This window comes from Diadema antillarum, unplaced genomic scaffold (genome assembly GCF_040938485.1).
Source record: "Diadema antillarum isolate AM-2024a unplaced genomic scaffold, OU_Dant_1.0 scf00000072, whole genome shotgun sequence".
Classification (NCBI taxonomy): Eukaryota; Metazoa; Echinodermata; class Echinoidea; order Diadematoida; family Diadematidae; genus Diadema; species Diadema antillarum.
Genome location: NW_027270961.1, coordinates 2,070,519 through 2,086,233, shown reverse-complemented (window position 1 = coordinate 2,086,233; position 15,715 = coordinate 2,070,519). Strand labels below are relative to the sequence as shown.

Genomic DNA, 15,715 nt, shown 5'->3' with positions numbered 1-15,715 from the left:
AATAATGTCGCTTAATGAGCCATTTCTGTCACACAGTGACACTCCTGGTGCAGAAAGGTAATAGACATATTTGTCTGCTTTCGCATACACTAAAAATTGAGTTATTTGCCAATAGATATGCAAAATACAACTTATTTGGCCAAAAACTTTTCAACCTGTGTACCTCCCTCTCATTTACAGTGACCTTGTACGACTGCAATGTTATCGGAGGCAGCTGCACCTCCTGTGTGTCTACTAGTGTACGCCCCATCCTGAATTGTGGCTGGTGTCAGCCAAATTGTCAGTTAACTGAGGAAGACTGTACTGTCGACTTGATTCATCATGGAGAGGCTAACCAGTGTCCAGCTGGTGTAATAAATGATGTATGTATTCCACAGTTGTATATGATAATGACATACATTATTTAAATGATCTCAATAACTGTCAGGTTATATCAGAATTTCTTCACTTCATTTATGCCGACACATTTCACAGTCTGAGGCAGATTACGCTAATGATTAAAAAAAGAGGCAACTTCTGTATACAATATAAGATATAATGGTATTTAGCTTGTCTATTTTATAAGAAATGGAAACTTCTGGACAATTTTTGATTCACAATTGTGGAGTACAGTAGTGAATGGAAAATGTGCACATGGATGTTGCATTCATATATTTGTAGAGAAAAAGAAAGTCTTCGCTTGTGGAACCATTATCAGGGGCATTGGATTTGGTTGGCATGCTCTGACAAAGCATGCATCTTTTTCCGATGACTCTCTGGTCAGTAATTATGGTTCAAAGATTTTGTTGGTCATTTTCTCTTCTGCATCCAGATCATCCCCACATCTGGCCCAATTGAGGGCAACACCATACTGACCATTACTGGAACAAACCTTGGCCAAAATGTCAGTGATATTCTTAGCATTACTGTTGCCGATGTGGACTGCACAGTAGATGTGGTAAACGACACCTATGTACCCGGGCTTAGGTAAGTGTCTTGTTTAGTATTGGAAGTGCTGTCCTTTAGAGCTTTCTTAGCTAATGTAGTATATTAGTTTTTGGTATTTCTTTCATTTCAAAGTCCATGTCAGCCTGATTGATATTTCTTTTTCTGCCAATTGCAACTTGCTTGTGACTTGAATCATCTCAAGGTTGGTTTGAGTGTATGGAGAACGCAATCTTGAAGTGAAGTTAATCTGATGTCCATCGTTGATGCTGCCTTTTCTCTATGTCCTTGAAGTGTTGTGTAAGGATTGTTGTGTAAGATCCTGTACATGTATGTTGGTCAGCAGTAAGTTCTTGATTCCAGCCATTAGTGGGTTGTTTTATGGGTGTTAGTTGGGGAAAACAAGTGGTAATACCAGTTATTTAATTGTCAGAAAGTGGAAAGTTCTTATCTGGATATGTAATGTGCTATTTCTTACTTTTTCCATTGCAAAACCTGGAACCTTGCACTGTGGAAATATTTTGTGTAACCCTGTCATTAATTTGTTCTTTCTGTAGTGTGAACTGTCTGACGGGTAGAGTCTCCAGTGTCACTGCAGGCAGTGTCAGAGCTGAAATTCGAAGAGGAGGATTGGTTGACAATGCTACATATGATTCCTTCACCTACACGGTAATTCACTCTCCAGCGTGTATTTAGTTGGAGGTTTCATTTCATGTTTATTGAATTGCTTTACATGACTGCTAAAGATACCGAAGTATTGAATGCTATACATGTATGAGCAAAATAACATGATGCTGACAGCATGAAGTCCTCCCCAGTCTATGAAGATTTCACAATACTTTTCTTACAAGTAGATATGACACTTTGAGGATAAGATTTATGAAGGAAGTTCATGTTACACTACAACTGACCCAATATTTCAGGATATGTCCCTTCACAGATAGTTTACTAGTCATATCATTTAGCTTACATCCATACACACATAATTTACTGGTCTAATGGCATAGGCATGTATCCCAGTATGCCCCACAGAATGTACTAATCAAGTCTTTTAGAATACAGCACTTCACACAACAGGTACTGATCAAATCACGTAGGATAAAACCCTTACACACTGGATGTACTGACATGCCTTTTTCTTTCCTGCTCAGAATCCCTCAGTGACTGGCTTCAGGCCCCAGGAGGGCATCGCAGCCGGCGGAACCATCGTAGATGTCACGGGAACCGATCTGAACACGGGCAGAGACGCCCGGGTCACCATAGGAGATGTGGACTGTGTGATACAAGATGGCAGGTAAGCTGTTGATGCAGTCATTAAATAAAGCCTTGAACGCCAAGTGCATCAAGTACAATACAAACTGACTATTTCTTCTCTGTGTTACACATACTGACCCATTGGGTTATAAGGGATAACTATTTTCCAATCTTCCAGGCTTTTTATCAATAGTGAATGAATGAATAGTAAATAAGTCAGGGTTTTTTTTTTCTCTCTCTCTGGGTGCGTTCGAGCACTCTAAAGCGAACCAAAGCGAACTGAACCAACGCGTACCGTACCAAACTGTGCCAGATTTGAAGCGTTCGAGCACTCTGTTGAGAAAGCGTACCTCACGAGTTATTTTTAGAAAAGGTCACGCATTTTGTAGCAAGAATGTCATCCACCTGGTGCTTGAACTACTTGCACCTGTCCCAAACAAAGAGAATGATGTCTTTGCATTGTGACGTATGTATGCACATGATACGCGCATGCTTTACAGCGAACTTTTGGTACGCTTTTGTATGCTTTTGGAGCACATTGGGAAGTGGTCCACTTTTGGCTCGGTACAGTACGGTACGGTACACTTAGGGAGCGTTCGAGCGCTCCTCTGGCGCAGGTACGGTACGTTACAGTTCGCTTTAGGAGAGTGCTCGAACGCACCCTCTTTTGACTTGACGAAGACTAGTGCATAACCATGATTCTTTTTTAGCCCTGCTTGTGGAATGTCAGGAAAGTGAATCAGTGAGACCATTGTAAGACTGGTTCATTATCACACAAAATTTGGCATATCATGTGAATGTAGTATTTATGTGCAGCAACTTTCTTCAACATTCCCTTGAGGTTGACAATATTAAAGTCAAAAAGTTGCAGCTATAGCAAAGTAAATGTGATACTGTTGAAATGCTTACTTGGACTAAATGTGAATATTTGGAAGGCTTCTTCAAAACCTCTTACTAATAGCTATTTTGCCACCAAATTTGACTACCAACACACACACACACACACACACACACACATACATACATACAAACACACACACACTCATACACAAACTTGCAATAAAAAGCAAACGAGCAAACGTCTTTCCAAGATAAAGCCACAGTTGTTCACCTGTATGCCATGGTTAAAGCAGTCCGTTAGAAGCAGGTGCAATGATTTGATTTTTGTAATCCCTTTCCTCTTTATTTCTCCTCATTCTTCTTGCCCGCAACAGGAGTTCGTCATCACTATCCTGTGAGACAGGTCCGTCAGAAGTCAGCTCCCCGGAGGGAGAGGACCTTATCCTGGGAGAGGACCTTATCCTGATAGTGGACGGGGCGGTGCGAAATGCTTCGGATGGTAGCAAGTACACCTATGTTGGGGACCCTGTGATAGAAGGCTACTCCCCCGGAGGAGCTATTGCTGCGTGAGTGACCTTAGTGTGACCCAACTGTAAGGAGTATTACAAGTCTACATTGTAGGTGTATTATTGTCACGACGATGGACCTTGCATCTCTCTCAATTCGTCAAGTCACGGAGACCTTAGCTGCAGGACCTTTCTTCTTTCATTTTTGGATAGACACATCTGAAGTTTACAGCACATCTTATCGTTGAGAAAGTTTAGATAGGAGTAGTCCAATTCGATACATATGCACAACACCAGATTGAAATTTACTAAAATGTGTGTAGATTAAAAGAACAGAAATATATTGCTTCTGGAACTTCCAAAACAGAAGCCATTCCAGATAAATAAATTCATATGGGATGTGACAAATATTTCACTACATAGTGTATTACATGATTCCAGTGTGATCTGTGGGAAAAAAATCAGAACATTTTGTTTCATGTTAATATTGAAATAAATAATTCTTCTTTGCTGACATTTCTGAATGTTGGAAACACACTAAAAATGCTCTTTTCTGGTTTCATATGAAAGGGATTGTATAGTTTTGGTTGAGACCTAACTCCAGGTTTCTAACATTTTTAGGTGAGATAATGAGAAACCTTTTGTGAAATATAAAAGAGCATTTAAATCCAAGAGGGATTCAACATTTATTTGATGAAAATTAGTTTTGAAATGGCTGGGACCCACCTTTTATTAGGATTGCTTTGTTTTACTTTGTTTTTGGATGTCTTGGCCATTCCAAAACCGATTTTCATCTAATAAACTTTGAATTCCTGTTAGAATGGTATGTTCTGTATTATTTCATCAATGGTTTCATGGTATCTCGCAAAAAGTTAAAAGCCCAATTCTCATCTCCACTAATACTATACCATCCCTTTACAGATACTCTTTGTAATTCAAATCTGCACATATTAAAGGTTAAACTGTTTTTTTTTTCATCTGACCCAGTAATGATTATTTACCAACTCTGTCTGCTATGTTCTTTATCTGTCAAATGTCTCCCCACACTGTCAATGATTACAAAAAAAGCCAAAGTTTTAACTTTCTTCAAGGATGAGGATAACAGTATGGTCTGTTCTTATAGTTCACTTTTCATATGGCCATCAATACCACTGATACGCTGTAGGTAGTATCAGTTTTGGAAGTCGTAGATGAATGTATATTGTAGTAGTAATAATTTTGCGCATTTGTTCATAATCATCAAACATGGCTTGAGTATACTGTCATTCTTTTCTGATCTGTTCCAATCCAGGGGTGGCATTACTCAAGAGGTGACGGGCAGTGGATTTACATTTGTGCAGGAAGCAGAGATGCTTCTTGTCATCAATGGCGAGACAGAAACTGTGGTAAATCATGTGGAATCCTGAATGTGTGTTTTTATGGCCAATGAGGAAGCACTTCAGTGCTTGTGAACAAGCTACCCACAGGACAGAAAAGAGATTCCTTTGGTTGGTAGTAGAAATAATGCGAATAATTCATTTTGTCACAACCAAAATAAGATGGAAAAGACTTACCTCTAGAGACTTTTTGCTAGACTAGGCTTCCACAGTAGATAGAATGATGAAATGACTTACATGTGTAAATCCTTGGACTTGCGCACCGTGTGTGTCTTGTCTGCATTGTTGCACTGATGGTGCACTGTTACCATGGTCACTGTTACCATGGAGCTGTTGTGGCATTGGAGAGGATAGGAATGAGAATGTCTTAAATTTTGTTAGCAGTCACGATTTCAACTGCTTGCAAAATCATGGTACATGTCTCAATTTGCAAAATATCATTCTGGCAAAATGTATAGTGTGTACAATGGCAGTGTGATCAAGTCCATTCTGGTCTGTAGTCATTTTACCCACTGACTAGTCTGCCCATACACATGTTGCGGGATGAATATTGAATCTACATCCTTGCTTGCTGTTCACTTTGTATGGTAATCACACCATTTTATAACATGTTTGGCTAAATCAACTTGTAGATCTATCTATGTCATTTATGTCATGGACCTTTTATTGGCTAATATTACCATTTCACAAGAGCAATAGTTTGGTTTATCAAATTTTGTCAATTTTGTCCAGTATTCATTTGTTCCAGCTATCCATGAACATGCATAGTGATAGCTTCTGAATGCAAAACCCTAAAGTTTTTCTGATGGGTCAGGGTTGGAAATGATTGTTATTATTAGAAAGTAAATTAGTTTCATACAGGAGATTACGACTGCCACCAAGGAGCAAAGCTGAAGTTGTAACAAATGAAAAGGAATGGATTACACCCCATCAATGTAATGTGTTTCCATTCCTGTGTTTGTTTTAGTAAAAGGAAATAGAAAAGATCAAAGATCAAAATGTGAAATAATAAATTATTTCATTCCCCTCCAATTAGTCAGTAAATCCAGTACTTATCAGATCAACTTGTAGATCAGCTGGCTAATGTGCTAGTAAAGTGAAGCTGACACTGGTCAGATATGGAGTGTACTGTTTGATTATAGATTGAGTGGGAAGTTTGCAAATTGATATCAAACAAACTTATAGATATACTGTCCTGAAGATCAATTTGTCATTCAGGAGGAGATAATCGTACATCAGACCACAATTGACCAAGTGACCATTCAGAATGATTAACTAAAAGGATGATTGCTTATGACCTACAAGTGTATGAGATGAGTGACATGTGAACTGATTATCTCTATCATTTCATGGTAATCTCTCCTTTCCAGGCATGCACCAACAAGACGGATACGTCCTTCCAATGCCCGACTCCTGCGTTCAACTCGTCGACATCTGGGAGGAGGAGGAGACAGACCCCAGAAGTCTCGGTCAGCTTTGCGCTGGATGGATACTCGTATACACCCCCTGAGGAGAATCAGTTTACGTACGTCCCAAACCCAGACTACAACGAGGAAAACTACAACCTGGGGTCTTCTGAGGGTGGGCTGATAACAATAACTGTAAGTATTTCAAGTCACTCTGTGTCTAACTTTAAAACATCTATCTCACTGGGTCTTCTTGAGTATAGTACTTGTAAATGAGATATGAAATGTAGATGTTTATGTATGTAAATGTATCAATATGTACACATACATATACGTATCAGGAGTGTGCCAAAGAGCTGTGATGTTAGAAAGACATGTTTCTGTCATTGTGTGCAAAAAAACTACTCTTTTTTTTTCTAAATATAATTCTAATTCTTTTTTTTTCCATATCAGAAAGTGATAGAACCTCTGGTGAAAGCTGAAGCACTTCTAGAGAACAATGCATTATAGGCCCAGCGGCAGTTTATCGTAAGAAGCTGCAACCTGTTTTAAGCATTTCCCAGTTTTGTTGATAATTTTCATCTTTACCATCAGCTTTGCTGTTTGAAGGAAGTGTGATGAATACTGTTTGTCTTTTTCAAGACTTCCTTCCTAGGGAGACTTCTTAGCAAGTTAAAATCATTATAGAGAGATATGGCACCCAATCACAAAAGTAAGGATTTTGGGACCTGATTGATGAAAGAAGGAAAAGAATCAAGAGTTCATCAAATATGTCTGGTTTATGTACTCACTATAAACTCGATTTGAACCAAAGTTACTCTAATTCTGAAGTCTGGTATTAAAACTGGGGTCCGTTTCATGAAAGTCTTACAAGAGACTATTTGCTCATAAGGCACACGAGACACTACATGAAATGAATTTGAAAGTCACGCATAGTTACGATTGGGCAACTTTGGCCATTCTGAGATTTATATAAAGACTTTTATGTGATGACTTCATGAAACAGACCCCTGGAGATCTGTCAGACCCCCTCCTGCTGCATGCTGTCATACCATCTTTCCACAGGGAACAAATTTGAATGCCTTGCCTGGTGCAGAAAACTTTATCACTGTCTGCATCGGCCCCGGAGAATGCACACTCTCGGATGTACAAGCCAATTTTCTGACGTGCATCACACCGGACTCCTTCCCCGGCACTGGTGGCTGTAACGGAGAGGCGCTGGACAACCCTCAAGCCACATACGTAGTGGTCAGTATCCTTGGGCCCTGTTTTATCAAAAGATGTAATCGATAAAAACTTTCCTTACCACACAGGCTGCCATAGACCTATGATAGAAATCAACTATATAATCAATAATATCTATTCATAAAACAGGGCCTTGAATGGGTCTCTTTTGTGTACGCTTCTTTTTAGCTCACCTGAGCCAAAGGCTCAAGTGAGCTATTGCGATCGCCCTTCGTCCGGCGTCCGTCGTGCGTCGTCCGTCGTCCGTCGTCCGTCGTCCGTCGTCCGTCGTGCGTCGTCCGTCGTGCGTCGTGCGTAAACTTTTTACATTTTCATCTTCTTCTTGAAAACCCCAAGACCGATTTTCATCAAACTTGGCAGGTAGCATCCCTAGGGGGTTAGGAACTCAATTTGTTAAAATGGGCACCATGCCCCACCCAGGGGGCCCCCAGGGGGGCCCAAACCCCCCAAAATTAAGGAATCTGTAAAAATCTTCTTCTCTAGAACCAGAAGTGATAGAGCTAAGTTAATACTATGAGTTAGTACATTGATGACTGTAGTTTCAAGTTTGTTCATGGCAAAATTAGGGGTGCCCCCCTTGGGACCCAGGGGAGGGGGGGTGGGGAGGGGTTCTAATGGGGCCTAAATTGTACATTTTCATCTTCTTCTTGAGAACCCCATTACCCATTTTCACCAAACTTGGCAGGTAGCATCCCTAGGGGGCTAGGAACTCAATTTGTTAAAATGGGCACCATGCCCCACCCAGGGGGCCCCCAGGGGGCCCAAACGCCCCAAACTTAAGGAATCTGTAAAAATCTTCTTCTCCAGAACCAGAAGTGATAGAGCTAAGTTAATACTATGAGTTTGTACATTGATAACTGTAGTTTCAAGTTTGTTCATGGCAGAATCAGGGGTGCCCCCCTTGGGACCCAGGGGAGGGGGGTGAGGAGGGGTCCTAATGGGGCCTAAATTGTACATTTTTATCTTCTTCTTGAGAACCCCATGACCCATTTTCACCAAACTTGGCAGGTAGCATCCCTAGGGAGTTAGGATTTCAATTTCTTAAAATGGGCACCATTCCCCACCCAGGGGGCCTCCAGGGGGGCCCCAAACCCCCAAAATGAAGGAATCTTTAAAAATCTTCTCTAGAATCAGAAGTTATAGAGGTAAGATAATACTATGAGTGAGTACATTAATGACTGTATTTTCAAGTTTGTTCATAGGAGATCAAGGGGTGCCCCTCTTGGGGGCAGGGGGGGGGGGGGGGTTGGTTGGGAAGGTCCAAATGGGGACCTGAATTGTACATTTTCATCTTCTTCCTGAAAACCTCATGATGTATTTTCATCAAACTTGGCAGGTAGCATCCCTAGGGGGTCAGGATCTCAATTTATAAAAATGGGCACCATGCCCCACCCAGAGGGCCCCAGGGGGCCCCAATCCCCCCCCCCCCCCCCCCAAATTAAGGAATCTTAAAAAATTTGGGCCCTTATTGTACAGTTTCATCTTCTACTTGAGAATGCCTGGTCAAATTTTGGTAGAGCTGTGAATAATTTAGATTAGTGACTGCGTGAAAGGTGAACTTGCGATACTCAGGTGAGCGCTAGACCCGCGGGTCTCTTGTTTTTTTTTGATTGATTGATTGATTGATTTCAAGCAAATATAACTGATATACAATAACTGTTCCAATGTAATGACATTTCAGTTTTCATGATGCAAATGACAGTCCAAATAGATATTTGCAACAAATGGTAACATAAAGTGCTCACTGGGACAAAGCATAAGAACATATTACAATTAAAAGGTCAGCATCTATTATGTAGGCGTCCAAAAATTTGGTGTGTGACAAAACATATACAAAACTGGTTTACATTAGAAGCAGAAGCTGAAGTTCTGCTTATGAGAAAGAGACAGGAATAGGTGGGAAGAAACGATGAGATCAGCTGAGATGAGAGGGGAAGGAAGAGATAGAGAGGAGATTGAGGAGGAGAATTCATCATTTCAAACTGCCTAACTTGGTAGTAATTTATTCCTGAATTACTGTATACTCCGAATATTTCTTAACCCATTGAGGACGAGTCCCAAGTATACTCAGGCAGGTGTCTATGGGAAATGCGTGTTGTAGCAAAATCAGCCCGTTCTCAATGGGTTAATGTCCCCATGACTGAGGCACAAATGGTCATAGCTGTGATTCAGATAAGAGTTTCTTGCTCCCGTTTGAATTCTCTTGACCTTTGACCCAGGTGAGGCATGGAGAAAACCTGGAGTTTGTCATCGGCACCATCACCTACCCCAGAAATGATTCAATCATTGTCATCATCGTGGCAGTCGTTGCTGGCTTCGTCTTCCTCTGCATCATCGTGTTCGCCATCGTGTTCGCCATCGGCTACTCCAACTACCGAAGCCGCATCAAGGAGACGGAGGTGGAGATGCAGAGATTGATGCAGGATGCGAGGACACAGGTGGTGGAAGGTAAGTGTCATCATCCTCATCAAGTATCTCTCCCCCACCCCCCATTCCACATAGAGCAAGACCTCTGATAGGCCACTGAAAGACTGTAAAGATTGGTGGATATCTTCTTTTTTTTTCTTCTTCTTTTTTTTTTTAATGGTTTTATTTCGATCGCATTGCAGTCAGAGACTGAATTGCACGATGTTACAAAAGTATAACACATACACAATATAGATAAAATAATGATAAAATTACAAAGAGCATTTCCATTATGAGCACATCATATTATATTCAGTCAGATATGGACTCGAGAGGAAGTGAGGAAGGGAAGAAAGACAGACGGAAGTTCTGATAGGGATTATGGAGGCAGAAATGAGGGTGAGAGAAAAAGAAAGCGGGAGTCCGCGTAAGAAAAAAAAACATAAACATCATCAGTTAAGATACATTTATAAGTTCAATCATTTGTATGCAACTGTTCATTACTTCAAAATGCTGGAGCATTAAAAATTAATTAACAATTCCATAAAATGAATCATATCATAATAAAGATATAAACAGTCCGCGGAAGAAATCTTAACAACATTTGAGTGTACTTTCACAAATCAATATCCGGAGGATGATAAGTTTCTGCATGAGCTCCCCTCCAACCATCAAATTCAATTCACCTGTTGTGAAGTGGTACATGTAGGTTTCTCCTTTTGCTGGTCCGCCCCCTGATTCTATTTGTCTTCCATCTATGACAGGCTTCTTCATTCAGCAAGAGATGAGTGATATCCAGGAGCAGCTAAAGGGACTGGGAATGCCATTTGTCAGCAACCAAGACTATATGAAAAGCATGCTGTTCTATGGAGCACCAGTCAAACCGCTTGCATCAGACCCAGAGGTAGCCACTTTGAAGAGATCTTCAATCTAAAGTTGCTGTTTATGATTTTAAAACACTTAAGAGCTATACATTTTCCTATTTACTTCACTAACATAATTATATATATATATATATATATATATATATATATATATATATATATATATATTCTTCTTTTTTTTGGGGGGGGGTGGGTACATTGGGATTCCTTGTCAAAGTCTTCTTTATTGGGGATCTTGATCTTGCATAGAGCACATCGGTGGAAATTTTCCTGCTGCTGCGGTGCTGCGGATACATAGTCCATGCCTCACAGTCACTCTGAAATGATGTGAGGAGAACAGTCTGAGTATACATTTGAGTTTTGTGGCCAGGGTTGTGTCATGTGATTCTGTACTCTGTTGCAGAGATTATGATTTACGGGAAAGATGTTATTCTGTCAAACATCTGTTTGTTTTGTTTGTTTTTTGTTTTATTCTTATTCTGCATATTGTTTAGGCCCTATCTCTCATTGTATACTGTTGTGTCATGTAACACTTCAAGTACTCAGTGAAGTCGAAAGAGTTTTATCTAAAATAACCTCCTTTGGGGATAACATTACACCTTTTCTATGTAGAACCCCAGCGAGATGGAAGAGCGAGCTATGATGGAATTTTCTAAGCTTCTCAGCAAGAAGGAATTCCTGAAAGTCTTAATCCAAACAGTTGATAACAGCAAGTCCAGTACTATTCAGAAGTAAGTTCCTAGTCTTTGGAGAACCACATGTGTCCTTCTACACATCAACACCCAACCTAACAAAAAAATGTCTGTAATATATTTTGCAATAAAGCCACATGTACATATTTTACTAATTGATTCCACATGTGGATTTGAAAGAAACTAGATCATTTAGAATATATCATTTAATGTCCTTCTCAGAGTATGTAAATGCATTGATAAATAGAACTCATACTGTGTGTCTGGGATAAGATATTAGAATTATGCAGTTCCGTGTTTGACAGTAAGGGGAACCATCTGGAATATGTGTGCAATTATGAAAGATATTGGACCAGGATTGTTTGTTGTCTTTTATCCTTAAATTGGAATATACTTTGAGCTGCAGACTCACAAATGTGTCACAAAATATCTCTCCTAAATCCTGTTTGTTATATGACTCTTGATCACTATATACATAGATATGACAAGGTGCTATAACTAATGTCGGTGCAATTTAAGAACAAAATTATGTAAAAAAGAAAAACAGATGTAGAATACTTGGCTGATAAATGATACAAATTTGTTTGAAACCCTCTTGATTAAATGCCAGGGGAATATTTGATTCAATGAGGGCTTTTATGCAGGGATAATATTATTCTATGATATATTTCTTTTTACCCTACATTAAACTATGTTCTGCTCTCAGCTGGTGTGATTACATTAGTATGTTAATGGTGTGAACTAACATTAATCTTGCCATGGATGCATGCTACGTGGTATATCAACATTTATCTTGAAATGCTCGATTCGCAGGTCCAACATTGCTTCCCTACTCACTGTGATTCTGGTTATGGAGAGAAAGTTCCGATATTTCACATCGTAAGTCAAGCTCTGACAGAATCTCAAAGTGGCCAAAAGTAATGTGAAATGTATTATTTATGATTAATTCTTGGAATGATAACATGCTTACCCGAATCTGTTATCCCTGTTCTTTGTAGTGTTATTCAAAGTTTGTTGACCTTTGAAATCAGTATCTTTTTGCCAAGTGTCAGTACTTAGTAATGCTATGAAAATAAAAGAGAAATCCATGAAGGTGACCTGAAATGGAAACTTACCCCCAAAAAATGTAATGGTAATAATAATAATATGAAATACTTATATAGTGCTTAATACAATATGTTTTGAAGTGCTTTGCAATTATCAAAAAAAAAAATAAGACTCATCTTTCATTTTATCCTTGTTTCTTCACCATTTGACTACAACTTGTCTGATAATGTCAAGATATAAGTAGTGTGTCCAGACTACTGTTTCCAACTTCAGTTGCAACCATTTTTAAAACTGATTTTAGAAGAGCAGTGTTGATACATTACATGGACCAGGTATTCTTCTGTCAGGTCATTACAGATGATGACAAGAAAATTAATGATATTCCTTTTATAAGCTACATTTACATTAACATGAATCCTTTGTAAACACTGGTGTTAAAAAAAAAATAATAAAATCACTTCCCATAAACCAAACAGTGGATATAACAGTATTCACTCAGAGTATGTACTGTAAAACAAGGAATTTTCGCGTGCATTTTAATTTCGCGAATTTCGCGAGCGCCAAAATTCGCGAAATTAAAATGCACGCGAAAGTTTTTGTCTACACTACATACATTGAACGCCAGTGGCAATTCGCGAAAATTTCATGCCGCGAAAAAGGCTGTCGGCTCCAATTCGTGAAAATTTCATGCCGCGAATATATCATGTTTTACAGTAATACTTGCTGTAAATAAGTTTGGTGGGCAGTCCTTCTGTCACATAAAAAACTCACTGTGTCTAATAATTTCAAAGGTAATAGACACAGTAGTTGTTTTCATGATTTTTGTCTTTCTTTTTTTCCAGTGTACTCATGAGTCTAATGACTGATACAATTTGTGAAGCTGCAGATAAGAACAGAATGAAGAATCTCTTCAAACGGTATGTTTACGTTTTAGCTAGACTGATGTATATGCCTGTACAGCAGTTAAACAATAGGGCCATTTGCACTTACCCTGAAAGACTGCAGTATTTGAAATGCTGTGGTATTTAGGATGTTGATTCAAAGTTTGTGCAAATTATGCATGTGACAACTGATGTTTTCATTAAACAGTGATGTTAACAACAACAGCATACTGTGCTAATTAGATTGGTTGATGATGTCATGGTTCATTAGTCTCTCATTATCATAACATATAAATCTTTGTGAATATTCATTTTTCGATGTTCTATCAATTATCGAACAGATATTTTGTATCCATAACGTACAAATATTTGTGAATATTCATTTGTTGATATTCTAACAATTATCAAACAGATATTTTGTATCCATGACATCAAATTTTTGTTTTGTTTCAATATTAAACATAGCAATAATTCTTCTTAGGGCAGTTGGAAGGATTATAAATGCTGAATTACAGACAAGAGACATTTTATGATTGAAAGTTGAGAGTAGATGATATTGGCTCAGCTCATATGTATACTAATGTGTTTGCAACTATGTCATCATGTTATGAAAATACATGACACTTTAATATTTAACAAATATCTTGTGCTAAGTCTGATTTGATGAATAAGTTCTTTCATTGTTTGTTTTAAATCAAGCTATTTTTGAAGGTCAACTTGAACATAATGTATAATTGTATTATAAGTCAGTTCCAGAGAAAAAGTGAAATAACTTGTAATTGTTTGAAATTAGATGTTGACATTTCGATGTTTCTTTCATCATCAGTTGTTAATGAGGCCAAAAGTAAAATTCTGGACATGCACTTCACCTTCAAAGTGCAATGATTTAACCAGTTTTCTTCTTTTTCTCTGCCTTTAGATGATTATCCCTATAGCTTTTTAAAATGGTATCAGAGTAGGAGAAAGCTGCCTGTCTGTGTGTGTTAGTGTAGTGCGTAAGCAAACTTAGTTACATCGGCTGTGCTTAAATGAAGGAATACAAAATAGCTTTTAATCTTCAAGAAGTAATGTCCGAATCTTGAATATTTTATAATGTGCTCTTGCTGTTTTGTAAATACACAGATTTTGTTTTTTGTTGATAATTACTGCTTTGTTCTGACAACAGTGGTGTGTTTCTCCCTCTCTCTCTCTCTCTCTCTCCTCTCATCTATGTATTGAACTGTCTGTCTATCTGTCCTTTTATCTGTCTGTCTGTATATCTGTCTGCATATCTGTATGTCTGTCTATCTATCAATCTATATTTATAATTGTTTATCTGACTACTGTATCTATCTATCTAGCCATCAATCTGCCTATCTGTCTGTATATATCTCTATTTACATTGTATCTACCTATCTATCTATCTGTGTCTATCTTTATATTTATTTATTTATCTATTTATCTATTTATCTATCTATCTGTCTATTTATCTATCTATCTGTCTGTCTATCTATCTGTCTATCTGTGTCTATCTTTCTTTCTATCTATCTTTCTTTCTATCTGTGTCTATCTTTCTATCTGTCTATCTATCTATCTATCTCTATCTATCTATCTATCTATCTCTATCTATCTATCTATCTATCTCTATCTATCTATCTATCTATCTATCTATCTATCTATCTCTATCTATCTATCTATCTCTATCTATCTATCTATCTCTATCTATCTATCTATCTCTATCTATCTATCTATCTATCTATCTATCTATCTATCTATCTATCTCTATCTATTTATCTATCTGTCTGTCTGTCTTTCTCTATCTCTCTAGTGAATGGCAACTCCAATCTTTCAGTATCTCAATATTTATCATTTGAGACATCACATCCTAATACATCTGACAAAATGTTATTTCAAAATTGTGTAACTTTGTTTCTAGAACGGAGACCGTGGAGGACAAACTGCTGACCAACTGGATTGCTCTTGCCATGTTCAAATTTGTGAAGGTAGAAGGATTTTGTTCTGCACATATCTTTGATCATTGCAGAATAGCTGAAGTCCTATCTGATAATGATGAGTATAAAGTATTTTTAGATGTTTAAGTGTTGATATTAGACTGTTGGTAGAATTTATGGGTCAAATTGTTTGATGGTGAAGAAATGTTTGATTTAGATTTGCTGTGCATCAGTATTTTGAAAATAGAACATGGAACTCTTTTTTTTTTCCATTGGAATATTTAAGTACAGTTAAAGGGGGCCTCTGGAAGATTTTCAAACTT

The 15,715-nt window shown here is 38.2% G+C and overlaps 1 protein-coding gene across 1 annotated transcript in view; it reads left to right on the top strand.

The window, feature by feature from the left end:
* The first annotated feature begins 321 nt into the window (after positions 1–321).
* The window catches only part of LOC139717150 (plexin-B1-like), a 44,683-nt gene continuing 29,289 nt past the window's right edge, over positions 322–15,715 (top strand). The window contains exons 1-14 of the mRNA XM_071628651.1: positions 322–348; positions 812–966; positions 1,482–1,593; positions 2,076–2,218; positions 3,393–3,584; positions 4,816–4,909; positions 6,271–6,501; positions 7,372–7,554; positions 9,771–9,999; positions 10,722–10,861; positions 11,454–11,572; positions 12,347–12,412; positions 13,423–13,497; positions 15,377–15,443. Coding sequence (XP_071484752.1) covers positions 322–348; positions 812–966; positions 1,482–1,593; positions 2,076–2,218; positions 3,393–3,584; positions 4,816–4,909; positions 6,271–6,501; positions 7,372–7,554; positions 9,771–9,999; positions 10,722–10,861; positions 11,454–11,572; positions 12,347–12,412; positions 13,423–13,497; positions 15,377–15,443 — 1,833 coding nt within the window. The remainder of the gene's footprint in view (positions 349–811; positions 967–1,481; positions 1,594–2,075; positions 2,219–3,392; positions 3,585–4,815; positions 4,910–6,270; positions 6,502–7,371; positions 7,555–9,770; positions 10,000–10,721; positions 10,862–11,453; positions 11,573–12,346; positions 12,413–13,422; positions 13,498–15,376; positions 15,444–15,715) is intronic.